Source organism: Carya illinoinensis, chromosome 12 (genome assembly GCF_018687715.1).
Source record: "Carya illinoinensis cultivar Pawnee chromosome 12, C.illinoinensisPawnee_v1, whole genome shotgun sequence".
NCBI lineage: Eukaryota > Viridiplantae > Streptophyta > Magnoliopsida > Fagales > Juglandaceae > Carya > Carya illinoinensis.
Window position 1 is genome coordinate 18,527,506 of NC_056763.1, and position 12,783 is coordinate 18,540,288.

A 12,783-nucleotide genomic window follows, 5' to 3' on the forward strand; every position below is an offset into this window, starting at 1 on the left:
CCTAATGAATGTCTCTGATTGTGGCTTTCCTTTATTGTCTATGATCGGTCACTAGTCAGCAGCTCGGTTGGGGTTCTTTTATATTTATATTTTGCACTACTGGGCACAAGGGTAGAAATTAAGGAATAGGGTGGCAGTTCGGTTGAGGTCACGATGCTTTGTGTGGGGTTCACTGTGCTTTGCATGTATTTAGGATCATTGTGTGGGGTGCTTCATGGCGGGCTGGTTTCATAGAGATGGGTGGGAGAAGTGCAAAGGAAGGAGGGTTGAAATTAATGGTGAAGGTGACGGGCTTTTGTGTTTCTAGAGGATGAATTCCAATGTTTCACTTTTGTGGTTCATGGTTAGGTTTGGTTTGTGGGCTTGGGGTAAAGTATGGAGAGTCGGGTGGTTTGAGAACAAATGATCGGATTGGGCTCAAAGGATTGGAATTTTTGTTTGTGAGGGTCGTGTCTAACTCTTGGAGTTCAAATGTGGAGATGGGTTTGGTGTAAAGTGCCGAGCTCTCTTGGTTTGGTTTGATTTGTTGCTTGAGGTAAATGGTGAGGAGTCCAGTTAGCTCAAAACAAAGGGTCGAAATGGGCCCAAAAGAGTAGAAAATTTGTTTATGAAGGCTTGGGTCCAGTTTCTATTTTCTCCATTATCAGAAGGCCACACTAGGTTAGTTGAACTAGGAGAAGAGATGAGCTCACCTTTGTGGGCTGATTGAGAGCTTGAAGTTGTTGTGGGTCTAATTCGTTTCCTTTGTGCTTCATACTCTTTCATTGTCATGTACATTTTCCGCCACTGAGTCTTCTAAGGGGTGTAGTGTTTCAAAGCCACATGTCTTCTTGATGTGTAGCTTTACTGTGGAGTTAATGAAGCTAATTTCTTAGGGATCTTGCTGTCAGTAGTTATGTTAAGAGATTTACTACTTCCTAATTGTAGCAGGTTTTCTGCAGAGTGGTTAGGCTGCACAGTGATTTTATTTAAGTCGGTTTGTGAAGCAATTAAGGAAGATGGTGCACTATAGCAGAACAGTGGCATTGATCGGCGAAACAGGATTTCCTGAGTTGGATTTGTGAGTTTTTCCTGAATCGCTGCCGAGGTTTGGAAGAACTGGTGTAGTTCCAACACGGGGGTTTTAAACTCTTCATCTTCGTGGCATGTAGCTTCTCCGGGGTTTGAAAAGTGCAACTTGTAGCTCTTGTTCATTGTTTCATCCTAGATTAGAATTTCCTTCCCTTTCGAGTTCTTGTCATCTTGTTGTGGTTCCTTTCTTCTTCCTGTTGAGTGGTGACTTACTTGTACCTGACTACTATATGTTTGTTGGAAGTCCTAAGAGGGTGTAGTATTGATGTACTCGGATCTCAGTCAGGGTCCGTATACCAATTTGGTGGGAGGATTTTCAACATGAGGACAGAAGATCTTTAGGTGGCCCATACGTCCACAAGCATAACAGAAGTCCGAAAATCTTTCATTAATCTTTCATACTTCAATGCTATCCATGTGTCTATATTTCCTCTCCTAGGCATCATGAAGCCTTGTTGTAGTGGCTGGATAATATCTAATTCCACCTTTAGTCTAATGTAATTTCTCCAAGCCACTCCAAAAATTGGGCCTTCCTCTACCGTCATTAGTTTACCATGAGCATTCCCTACATTAGTCACGTTTCTAACAGTCACGTAGTCTAAAGGGAAGTTATGAATCTGGATGGTAAAGGTAATATATTGAAAGCTTATTTCCTAGATAGTAGACCTTGGTGACCATAGCTTTAGAATTAAAAAAAAAACCTCGAAAGTTCTAGGGAGCTTGTTGGAGAATTCTAAACTTATCTTGAGGAAATTTAAATGTGAATATGAACTTGTTTGCTTCCAAATCTTCTATTCTGAAATGTTGAGAGAAGTTCCATGCCGCACATATACTGGAGTGGATAGCCTGCATACTTAACATTCTGTCTGCAGCCAATTTCCCAACTAAGATTAGTTTTGAGGTTTTCTTTGCTACTTATGGTTCTAATTCGAGTTCTAAGTCTTGCCAGAACATAGCCTCTGTTTGGCAGATTAGATTAATTTTAATATTTAGAATTCATTTTAGTTATTTTTATTGTGATTATTTCATTAAATTAATTATTTCTTACTTTGATTAATTTATTATTTAGTTTTTAATTTCTTATTTCATAAATTAGAATTTATTTAATTTATATTTGATTAGGTTCCTACAATTTTACAAATCCCTCTGAATTCAACCCCGTTCTCTCTCCCTATCCTTGGTAATCTTCTTATTAATATTTGCAGAGAAAGTTTTAACCTCCACAAATGATGCTTTTGGTACTTCCTACATAAATCTAACACTAATGAATTTAGTACTCGAGGAACTTTCATCCATTAGGTTATTTTAGAGGTCGAAAACCAGGATAAAAAGAAAATGCTGGCACTATACACAACAGTCCACACACAAATCAGAAATAGAGATGCAACGAGGAAGCAGAAAACTTCACTTCATTTCTCTCTGCTGTTCCATTAAAAATAAAGGGAATACAAGGCTTAAAAGACACATCAAAGGGTTCCACAGCAAACCAACTGTGACCAGGTTACAATGGGTAGATCAGAGATACATTTTTAAAAAAATAAGAGAAGAAATTAACCACATAGAAGTGTTCCCCCGTCAAACTAAAGAATATTTTGGCTTAGCATCACCATCAAGTTTTGCTCAATCAACGTCTGTGAAGAATTTCTAATCCAACTACTGATATTCCGCATCTACTCGATCGTTGCCACCTTGCCGTCCATAAGAGTTTCCCCCACCACGCCTCGAGTGATTCTGACTCCTTTCCTTAAACCTTGGACCTATATTATGAGCTACATCTTTAGGTCCCTCAGCACTGTTTGATTTGTTATTGTTGTAGGGGGCGACTGGCTGGTACTCGTAATGTGAAGTCTGCCTCTGCCTCTCCCTCTCCCAGTTTACTGGTGGGTTATGATGTTTGCTATCTTGCCCGGATGAGTTCCAATCTCCACGAGTTTCATGCCCCCTGCTGCCAACACGGTTATTATTATGGTGTCCACTCTTGCGGTACCCCAATGATGACCGTTGTTCGTGTCTAACATCCAGAGTTTCAGGGGCTTGTTCGTCTGGGCTAACAAGAATTTCATTCGGGGAGTGGGGTCGTCCCCTGAGGGAACCTACCCTTCTCCCTCTTTTAGCTTGTTGATGCCCTACATCCAATGGTTCTTCCACGTCAACTTTTTTAGAGGGAGATTGATCATGATCACGGTGAGGCTGTGACAAACCACCGGTTCTATTGTCATGAAGGTGTGTTTGTGGTACTGCACCCTGACGAGTAGACTCCTTTTTGTTCGTCCAGACAACTCCAGCACCTACACTTCGGCCGCTACTGGTTCTGTTTCCCTGTTGATTATTAGCAACAAATGCCTGAGATTTGGGTTGCCAATAAGCTGTTGAACGCTCCCCAATACCTCGATTTTCTGTTGTAGTAGGCAAGTGTGTTTGACTCATTTCTATGGAGGAAGATTGGGTATCAATTTTGCTGGTTTCTCCACTGCTAATTTTATTCTGATCAAGATCATTATTAGTGCCCATGCCTTTCTGTCCCTTGAATGGTTGTCGTTTTCCTCTGCCTACCACTCTCTGATCTTTTATGACAGTAACTGAAACTGACTCAGAATTGTCAGGAATGTTCCATGCATCAGGAGCATTCTTCCTTTCATCAGAATACTTTTGTGGTTCTTCCCCTGAATCTACATCCAGCAGCTGGTAATGTTCAACAGATTTTTGAACATTCCGACTAGGGTATGAAGAAGGGCCATCTTGTGTACCCTGCACACTGAACTCTGCTGAACCACGTTGCCTCCACGACCCATGCGATTTTCCCTGCTGCTTATTCTGCCTACCATCCCCATTTCGGGAGTCCAAGCCAGGCCCCACTTTTACAATAGCAGAGTCAGCAGGTTGACTACTTTCAGTGCCTGAAGAGCTATAATCTGCTCTCCCAACTCTCTCATCTGATGTAGTCTGATTTATTGAGGATGCTACCAGTTGTTGAATGCTTCCTTGCTGAGCCATTTCCTTTGCTGCAGGCTTTGGTACATATCGCTCAATTTCTGCCCTCTTATATTTGGGGTTACTCTGTACTTGATGATCACGCTTCATGGATGGAGAAATCACTTCAACTACATTTTTCTGACTGGTTTCGTCAGCATCAGCTTTGTTATGTGACGCCACTGGTGCCCAAATAACATCACCATGAAATTTCTCTGCAGTTCTATTAACTTGTGGGTTTCTTGACATCCTGCGAGAATGCTGAGATTTCCACTGGCTATTATTCACTCTACCATGAGAATCTTCCGTTGGTAAAGATGAACATTGCTCCAATAATAGATTTTCATCTTTGGACATGGTTACTGACTGAACCAAGTTAGGATCCAATTTAGTATCAGAAGCATTTGTCTTACCACATTCAGGAGAAGCATTCACAAGATTTGTTTCTTTTGATTCTAATGATGGTAAAGTAGCCATAGATGATGCTGCCTCGACTTTGTGCTTGTTCTTGCCACCCTTGTTATTCTTTTTTCTCTGAGGTAAGGAGGACTCAACCACTGCAGTTGCATTCACAGTCAAGCTCGAGGACTCAGCCACTGAATTTGAGTCCACAGGCAAGCTTGATTTGCAGCTCAAGATGGTTTCATTGGCAGCCCTACCAACTGAGACTGTGACCTTACCCACTGCATCAGTATGGTGTCTCAGTGCCTCATTAGTGCCGGTGGAAATTAACTTCACATTAGAGTTCTTTTCAAGATTCTGCTTTTGTTTGTAGCCCATACGCTTCTGCTTTGAGGCATTACCATCGTGAACATGGGAAGCATTATTACCATAACCAACATCAGCACTATCAGCATTCTGATGCAATGACACAGATTGATTGTGTACTATAGATTCCTTGTTGACACTCTTAGGTTTCTCTTGAGGTAGCTCACAGGACAAAACAGTGAATTGTTCAACTCTACCGGCACTGCCCTCACCAGTTGGATGAACTGCATTCAATTCTTGCTTGTTATCAATGGCATCACTCGAAGCATTTTCTGCATTCTGAGTTGGACCTTCCATTGAATGTTTACGCCTATCCAACTCTTCCAGTTTTGCATGAGCCTTGGCCATTTGCCTTCTTGTCCGTTCTTCCTCCTCCTCCCTTAGTTGTTTGGCCCGTTGCTCAAGCTCTCTTAACTTAGGACGCTGACAAAATACACCAAAAACATAAATCTCATATGCATAAAAACTAGCAAGAACATAAAACAAAAATTATTACCTGTGCCTGGTAATCACTCGGATCAAACACAGGTGTGGATTCTCTATCATCTTTTGCTCGAGGATGTGATGCAGACTTTTCAGAAGCCTCAACAGATGTATGGTGTTCATGAACATGGACGACATTAGAATTAGTCTCGAACCGTGAAGCTGATACAAGACTCGGAGAGTCTATTACTCGAGATTTTTTCTGCCCACCATCAACCTCTTGGCTATTGTGCCCTCTCTGACCACGATTACCCCCTCTGCCTTGCATGTCATGTATAGATTTCCTGCAAATCTGAAGATCAGTATTCTACCGGCATTGGAAACAACTAATACATTGTTGGTGGAAGGCTGCAAGGTACAGGAAAAAATATTAAAAAAGCAAAAGAAACCTGGAGATTGTTGTTCGACTGGCAGCAGTAGATTCAAGGCTCTTATCTCCAACAGAAACACCCATTTCACGGGATGCAGGATTTGTGATTTCAGAGGCATGGATTCTTTCAGAATACACAAAACCCCTACCACCTTCATCTGCAGAATGGTTAGCCTTAGCATTATGAACCTGCGGTATATTCTTTTGATCCTCCCAACTGGGAACGGATGTAATATTATGTTGTTTATCAGAAGCCCGGGCTTTTGCATTTAATCCCTCAATTTTCTTAATAAGAGTGGATTCATTTGGAACAGATGAAACAGAACCTGTAACTTCTGGTAAACCAGTGGATGCAGATTCTAAATTCCTTGCTGAAACATCATCAATTGCTTTCATATTTCCCACAGTTTCAGGAGACTTAGCTTTAAAATGTACAGAAGAAGACCGTTGGTTGTCATAAGTCTGACTAGAGATTTCTTGACTTGGCACTGTCCCCCTTGAACCCATTCCCTCATCATTTCCGTAATCTGACCTCCAGTCATTCTCCCATGAAGACATTCCTGGCCGGTTCCCCTTCTCAACATATGCAGCATTGGTTACTATTGCTCCCTCCCACTTTTTCTCTTCAATCTTTCCATCCCAATCATTCTGCTGCTTCAGAAGAACTTTGTATGGTCCTCGAGTATCATGAGGATGACCAGATTCCATGTGTTCCGGAACCATCGTTTTGCCAGTAGAATGATATCCACCAGATCTTCCAAGTGAACTGTTAGGCTCAGGGGCATTTTGGGCTGGGAACCTGTTATATAGAGAGGGGCCAGCAACCATTCCCATAAACGGACCATCCCGTTCATTTGAATTGCAGTATCCCATTGGACCACCATAATAGCCCTCGTATGGCACAGGACCAGGGTAAAATCCAGGCCTAATTGGCATACCCGGCCGAATGTAGGAATCCGGCATATGCGGTCTGTACAAATCTCCATTTTTTGGATGGTGTCCCCTTGGTCCGCCTCCTGGTGGGGGACCTGGTTGTGGACTGGCAAGAGCAGTAGGTGGCATTTGAGGACGATAATAAGGAAATGGTTCGATGGGAAAGCCACCAGGACCAACAGGAGGTCCATATGGAGGGCCCCCCGGAGGTCCTCTGAACCAAACACCACTTGGAGGAGGGTTAGTTACTGGAGGACCATGCCAAGCTTCAAAATGATGAGGAATATTAGCATTGGGGTATGGTTGTGGATCAGCCTGCCACTTCTCCACACTAGACGTGACTACATCTTCACTGTATGGAGGGTTATCTCGTCTCCAAGAATTCGCAATACCACTTTTCGCATCTGAATTCATAGAAACATCACCTGATATAAAGACAGACAAAGATATAAAGACAGAAATTGGCATAAGGAGCAGGGTCTCAACATATTCACTAAAAGCAAGGGAGTTAAATGCATGTACACAAACCAGCTATAGAAGTCCCGCTCCTCTCTTTCAGCAGGGCAACTCCACCAGAAGATGAGCTAGGTCGACTATGAGAACTGTGGTCTGCACTCAGTAATTGATGAAGAAATCAAATTTTACATTGAATATTCCACTCAAGCACCTAAAACAGATAATTGTGATAATTATTGGCTTTCATGCGTCTCATTAACAATTCGAGATTGAAGTATACCTCAAATAAATAATGACTAAAACACACTGAAATTTAGTTTGGTAAAATACCATGCAATTATCTTCTTAAAGCTTTAAAACATAAGATATAGGCATGATATCAGCTTCAGTCTTTCGGGTAAGGAACTATTTTTGAAGTTAACATATCACACTCAAGAAGAAAAGTACATAACTACCAGCCCTGAATAACTAAAAATCATAAATATGCATTAAATAAAAATTAGAAAGCCAATCAAAGTTAAATATAACCTTGTGACTCAGTACTCTTGCCAGAATTATCTTTCTCCGAACCCAGTGTTGGAAAATCTCCAGAAGTTAGAGAAAACCCATCATTCTTGGGTGCCGATACCCCCTGCATGTATTACAGTGGATAAATACTATCATCAGGCTCTCTAAGAGAGTATACAGAGAAAAAATAAACTAGAATAGTTGCAGGCTGGGAATTGATAGAGCCTGTGGTATCAAAAACTTGACTCAATACCCAATCCCCAGACTATCTCACTATTATGGGCTCCCAAACTAGTGCGACAACAAGTACCATCAACCATAGACACTATAAGTAACAATTTTCTTATATATTACAAAAAGTGCAAAAAGATTAATCCTGGTACACAGGATGTAAACAAGAGAGACACCTATCTAAAAAGAGAAAAAGATACAAGAAAATCATGAAAGCTAAGCCTAGAGAGAGGAAAACACATAACCAACAAATAATCCAGATCACTATATAAATTTTAGTTGACTTCAGACATCATTATGGTCTTCCAATAAACCAAGACCAACAAAGGAAAAATACATAACCAACGAAAGCTTAAGATTTCCATATAAATTGTAGTTCTCTCAAGTGATCCTCAATGCTCCAGGTAAGCCTATGTCTAACGATGATATGGTTATTGTCTTGTCGATATAACTAAAAAATAAAGGAATAAGAAAAAAGAATAAATTTGAACTGACAACTTGGGCACTAGCAAATGGGGAAATGAAAATTCTTAGAATAATATTCCCAATATTATTGTTATTATTACTACTTAAGGGCAAAACAAAATAGTCACCAGCCAAATAACATTCTAGATATCTTTTTTTTTTTTTTCCTTGGAAAATACAACTCTTGCACCTATGAAATTAAAACCATGACTTTATGCAACTAGCCCAAAGGACCATTCACTATTTGATCCTATTTCCTCCCTCTTTTGACGCCTCCAATATATTCTCCAATTTTGGAATGTACCACACGATGCCTCAAATTATGATGAGTTGAATACATACTTTGTTTTTCCTTCTCTTCAACCTTCACATATCTTTTTGAGGTAAGTCTCTGGATCGAAGCAAAAAATTGGGAAAAAAAGAAAGAGAAGTTGAGAGAAATGCACTAGCCCCCTATCACATAATTCTCAGCAATATCCTGTTTGACAAACCTACCCAACCCAGTGACAAGTTGTCACATTGCGTTCCTGAATATGAGTGGCTCTGGAAACTATTTTGTTGATCTACAATATCAGTGATGGGTGTTGACAAGGATGTATCCATATATATACATCCTGCAAACAAAACATGTTAATCAATTACCATAACACCCACAACTATTTGTAGCACAAATTTTGGCAAACCAATAGATTGTTACTTCAGCATATGCTACGGTAAGACTTCTTTACTTGTAATTATTGGTAATACCCAAAGATTCAAATAAAGAGTTTGTGATACGAGATATACCAGTCTCTCTGAAGTCCCAACAGCACCCCATGCACCTGGATTTTCAGGCAATGGTTCAGCAAACCGGGATAACTGTGAGCTACCTGGTCTATTGTCTGCACTGCGAGGACGCAACGATGTCAGTGATGTCTGATTAGATGTCAATGTGCCAGAAGCTGATGATGGTCTAGAGTTTTGTCCCCATGCGTTGTTAACACTAGGTTCATGAGCTCTATCACTACTGGCAGTTGATGGCCTTGTGCCACTACCACCAGATGAAGGACGGCCACTGAGAAGATTTGGTGAACCACTGCCACCATCAGTTCGTGGAGATAGTGTTGAAGAACCCCATGCATTTGATGTGGAAGAAGATGATCTACTGCCCCAGCTATGGGTACCCCTGTCAAGTGTAAAAGGTTGTGAAGCACCACATAGGCATTTAATATCTAGACTTAGAAATAACAGCATCGTAATATTGTGTGGATACACATAAAAATCATAAAACACACAGCCAGACAGACAGACAGACGCACACAGAAATGAATGAGAGACAGACAGACAGACAGACAGACAGAGAAATACAGAGACATAGACAGATAGAGACAGAGAGATGAAGGGAGGATGACCTAGACTGATGGATGTATAACTTACTTGGGAACAATTTCCACACTTGGGTCCAAGCCATGATTTTCTAACCTTAAAACAACAAAGAGAAAACAATCAATTTTAGGGGGAAAGCCATGCACCTCTGTAAAGATAATCATAAAGAATTCAGCAGGAACCAAATACCTTTGACTTGGTAAGTTTATGGGTTTTGGAACAGCAACTTTCCCTAAAACTGTCATGCCACCTCTTCTGGTAGAAGAAGAAGCCAACCTGCAAGAGCATTGGGATTATTACATGACAACTAGAGGATGTATGTCCATTACGGCATCAAATAATTTGAGGACAATTTCTCAAAAGTATTCTCCAGCACATACAATTTACATAATTCATTGTTAAATATGTAAATCAGACCGAACTGATAGTTCAACTAATCAATTATATTGAAGGAGAAAATAAGACCATGCAAGAATAGGGGCAGCAAGAATACAAAAAATAAGATATATATGTATATGTATATCTATGGGCACACATTGCATTGTCGTCAAAATCAGGGTATTGTGGTGGAATAGTCAATCAATTCATAGCCTTTCAAAGAACAAATGTATCTATTCAAAACCATCATGGCCCATAAATTTAATTTAATTATTCAATGCTTTGTTTCTAACTTGGATGAAATACGTGCTTAGTATCACCAATTAAGAAAACAAATAATGAGATGAACAAAAACGATCACCAATAAACATTCTAAAGTAATGAATAAATGAACATAAACTAAAATTGGTGACACAAAAAGGTTATAGATAACTGTTTTTTCTTAACATTCTGCTTGTGATGGTAAAGGTTCTTTCAAAGATGTTCTGAATAAAAAACTACCCAATCACATTTTATTGTATGATGTGCCACTTACCAAATATTGGATTCACTTTTGCTTTTATGTTTACAATGTTCCAAGTAATGATAAGGAAGATACTGCAAGCCAGGGTAAGTAGAGGAGATTTTGACTAGTGAAGGATTGAACAAATGTTTACCACCAGGGCATTTAGGTTTTGTAACTTTATGAAAAGTAGTGAAGTGATAAGCCTAACCATATCAGGAATGGGGTGTTATAACGATGCAAAGACATATTATACCTTCTCTCTCCGCTGAACATACTCGATGTCATAGTCCACCTGCCGTCGCAAAATCATTCAAGCAATTTGATTCAGCCTGGGAAAGGAGAAAAACAGATTGATCATTATAGGATGGTGCAGTAATCAATATGACTTTTGGATAAGACAAAGCAAATGAAGTTTTAAAACACAAAGAGCAATTACAGTAATGTACATTATCCATACACCCAGCCTGTTTATATCATACTAGTAGATTTCAAACTACAGTAGAAACTTCTTTTTCTTTTTTTCTTTTTTCTTTTTGTTTTTTTTCTATAGGTAAGGAAGAAACTACACTGGAAACTATTGTATCAAGAACCATTTCAATCCATGTTCTTACCAACATATTAAAGTTGACATCCTCCAAGTAACATGTAAAAATTCACTAAATTCTTCTGTCATTCAGCTTGTCCAGAAGTTGACTGACTTTCTTTTAGATTTTCATGCCATTCAGAAACTTTAGCATGCTGAAATACATACATGGTTCTAAACAGCATATTGAATTCTGATATTTAAAAGTACTTATCAAAAAAAAACAAAAATCTAATGTTTAAAAGTGCCAGCTGCAATAGCATTTTATTATGGTCGATACCACATGCTCGACTCAACCAAGCTCAACCTGATCGATTAGAATTGACTTTTAAAACAATCAAGTTGTAATAAACCATGACCAACTAAACATCACATAGATGTTTTCTCACTGCCCCCAACAAATGTTTCTTCTGGTCGTCATCCACATCTTCAGAACAATTGAACCTATATAATAACAGTTCTTCTAGCTATCATACTGTAAATTTTCAATCTTCTTGTGGCCAAGTGATACTATTTAGTAGTGTGATTACCAGTCTGTGTTGCATATTGCCTAAAAATCTCCTCCAATTGGGAACAGAAACCAGATAACTTCAAAAGCACTTCTTCATTATATAATTCCTTCTTGGCAACTATGCCATCCCTCTCCCTCCGTCCCTCCCTCTCTCTCTCTCTCCAAACGTGCACACACACGTGAGCGCGTATTTTATTACAAACTCTTGCCACCCTATTTCGCAATTACTCGTTCGAAAGTTACGTTCCATGCTGCATAAAACTTGAAAGCTTTAAAATAAACCAATGAGAAAAGGCAAATGCTCCCGAGCTTAATAAGATATTCAAAAGACATTTACTCGAACGCATTTACAGCATTGATCACCATTTCCATCCTTGCAATTACAAAAGAACTGTGACAATATGAGAGAAACTGACTCATACACCGCCACTCACATAACAAAACATCTTTAAAACCATGATTCATATCCAGCTGAAAAAATCAATCCTTCCAAAGAAAAACCTAACAACCATAAATACAAAACCTTCAATTCCCACGCAGACATAAATCATGTTAAACACAATAAACGACGTTAAACTAAAAAATAAAATTAAAAAAATCCTGAATTCGGCATGCAAAAATATCCCACTAGCATGTAGCGAAACCCGAAATGCTCTGTTCAGTTTCAGAGAAAGCAAAGGGAAAGCAGACACCCAAAAAAAAAACCCCCGCAAAGAAGACCATTAGAGTATCTCATAAAAAATTTGGCACAAAGTAAGAATTAGTAAGCAATCGAGTTCTCTATTCCAGTCCTTTGCTTTTGGCTCTCGTTTAATACTTTTCCACCCCTTGATTTCCCGGGAGTCAGAAAAAAGGGGGGGCCATAAAAAGAGCATCAAAATGAGAAACTAGAACAAAATACTCGGCGGTAATTCGACTTGCCTGAGACGAAGAAGGCTCCAGGGGATTCGAAGAAACCCTAGAGAGAGAGGAAATCCGACAAATTATTTAAAGTTCTTTGAGGAGAGCGGAATGCATACGCTATCGAACCTCTCTAGTTTGTGAAGATCGCGACGAAGGCTCAGAGAGAGATCTGAGAAAGTTGAAAGCGACGGGAGTTTCAGATCGAAGAAGCAGAACAAAGAAAAAGAAGAGAGAGAGAGAGAGAGAGAGAGAGAGAGAGAGCTGAAATGAAGAGTTCGAGGATT

General features: G+C 39.6%; 1 protein-coding gene across 3 annotated transcripts; it reads right to left on the reverse strand.

Annotated features, from left to right (window-relative positions):
• Nucleotides 1–2,440: 2,440 nt before the first annotated feature.
• LOC122290425 (protein MODIFIER OF SNC1 1-like) lies at nucleotides 2,441–12,783 on the reverse strand. 3 transcript variants are annotated; one of them, XM_043098089.1, is made up of 11 exons: nucleotides 12,518–12,783; nucleotides 10,756–10,831; nucleotides 9,809–9,895; nucleotides 9,671–9,715; nucleotides 9,041–9,419; nucleotides 7,580–7,682; nucleotides 7,124–7,204; nucleotides 5,989–7,020; nucleotides 5,682–5,820; nucleotides 5,306–5,576; nucleotides 2,441–5,232 (listed from the first exon to the last, which is right to left on the reverse strand). In XM_043098089.1, exons 2-11 carry the CDS (start codon nucleotides 10,785–10,787, stop codon nucleotides 2,725–2,727), a joined length of 4,677 nt encoding a protein of 1,558 aa, XP_042954023.1. In that variant the 5' UTR covers nucleotides 10,788–10,831; nucleotides 12,518–12,783; the 3' UTR covers nucleotides 2,441–2,724. The 3 variants fall into 3 exon arrangements, with proteins under 3 accessions (XP_042954023.1, XP_042954022.1, XP_042954021.1); XM_043098088.1 differs by having other exon boundaries at nucleotides 5,682–6,999; XM_043098087.1 differs by having other exon boundaries at nucleotides 5,682–7,020.

Excerpts from the sequence above, each read along its gene's own strand:
- LOC122290425 (XM_043098087.1), bottom strand. The coding sequence starts at position 10,787 with ATGACATCGAGTATGTTCAGCGGAGAGAGAAG. Across the intron at positions 7,683-9,040 it reads TTGGGACTTCAGAGAGACTG|GGGGTATCGGCACCCAAGAA; the intron begins GTATATCTCGTA and ends TAATACATGCAG. Across the intron at positions 7,021-7,123 it reads GAGCGGGACTTCTATAGCTG|GTGATGTTTCTATGAATTCA; the intron begins GTTTGTGTACAT and ends TCTTTATATCAG.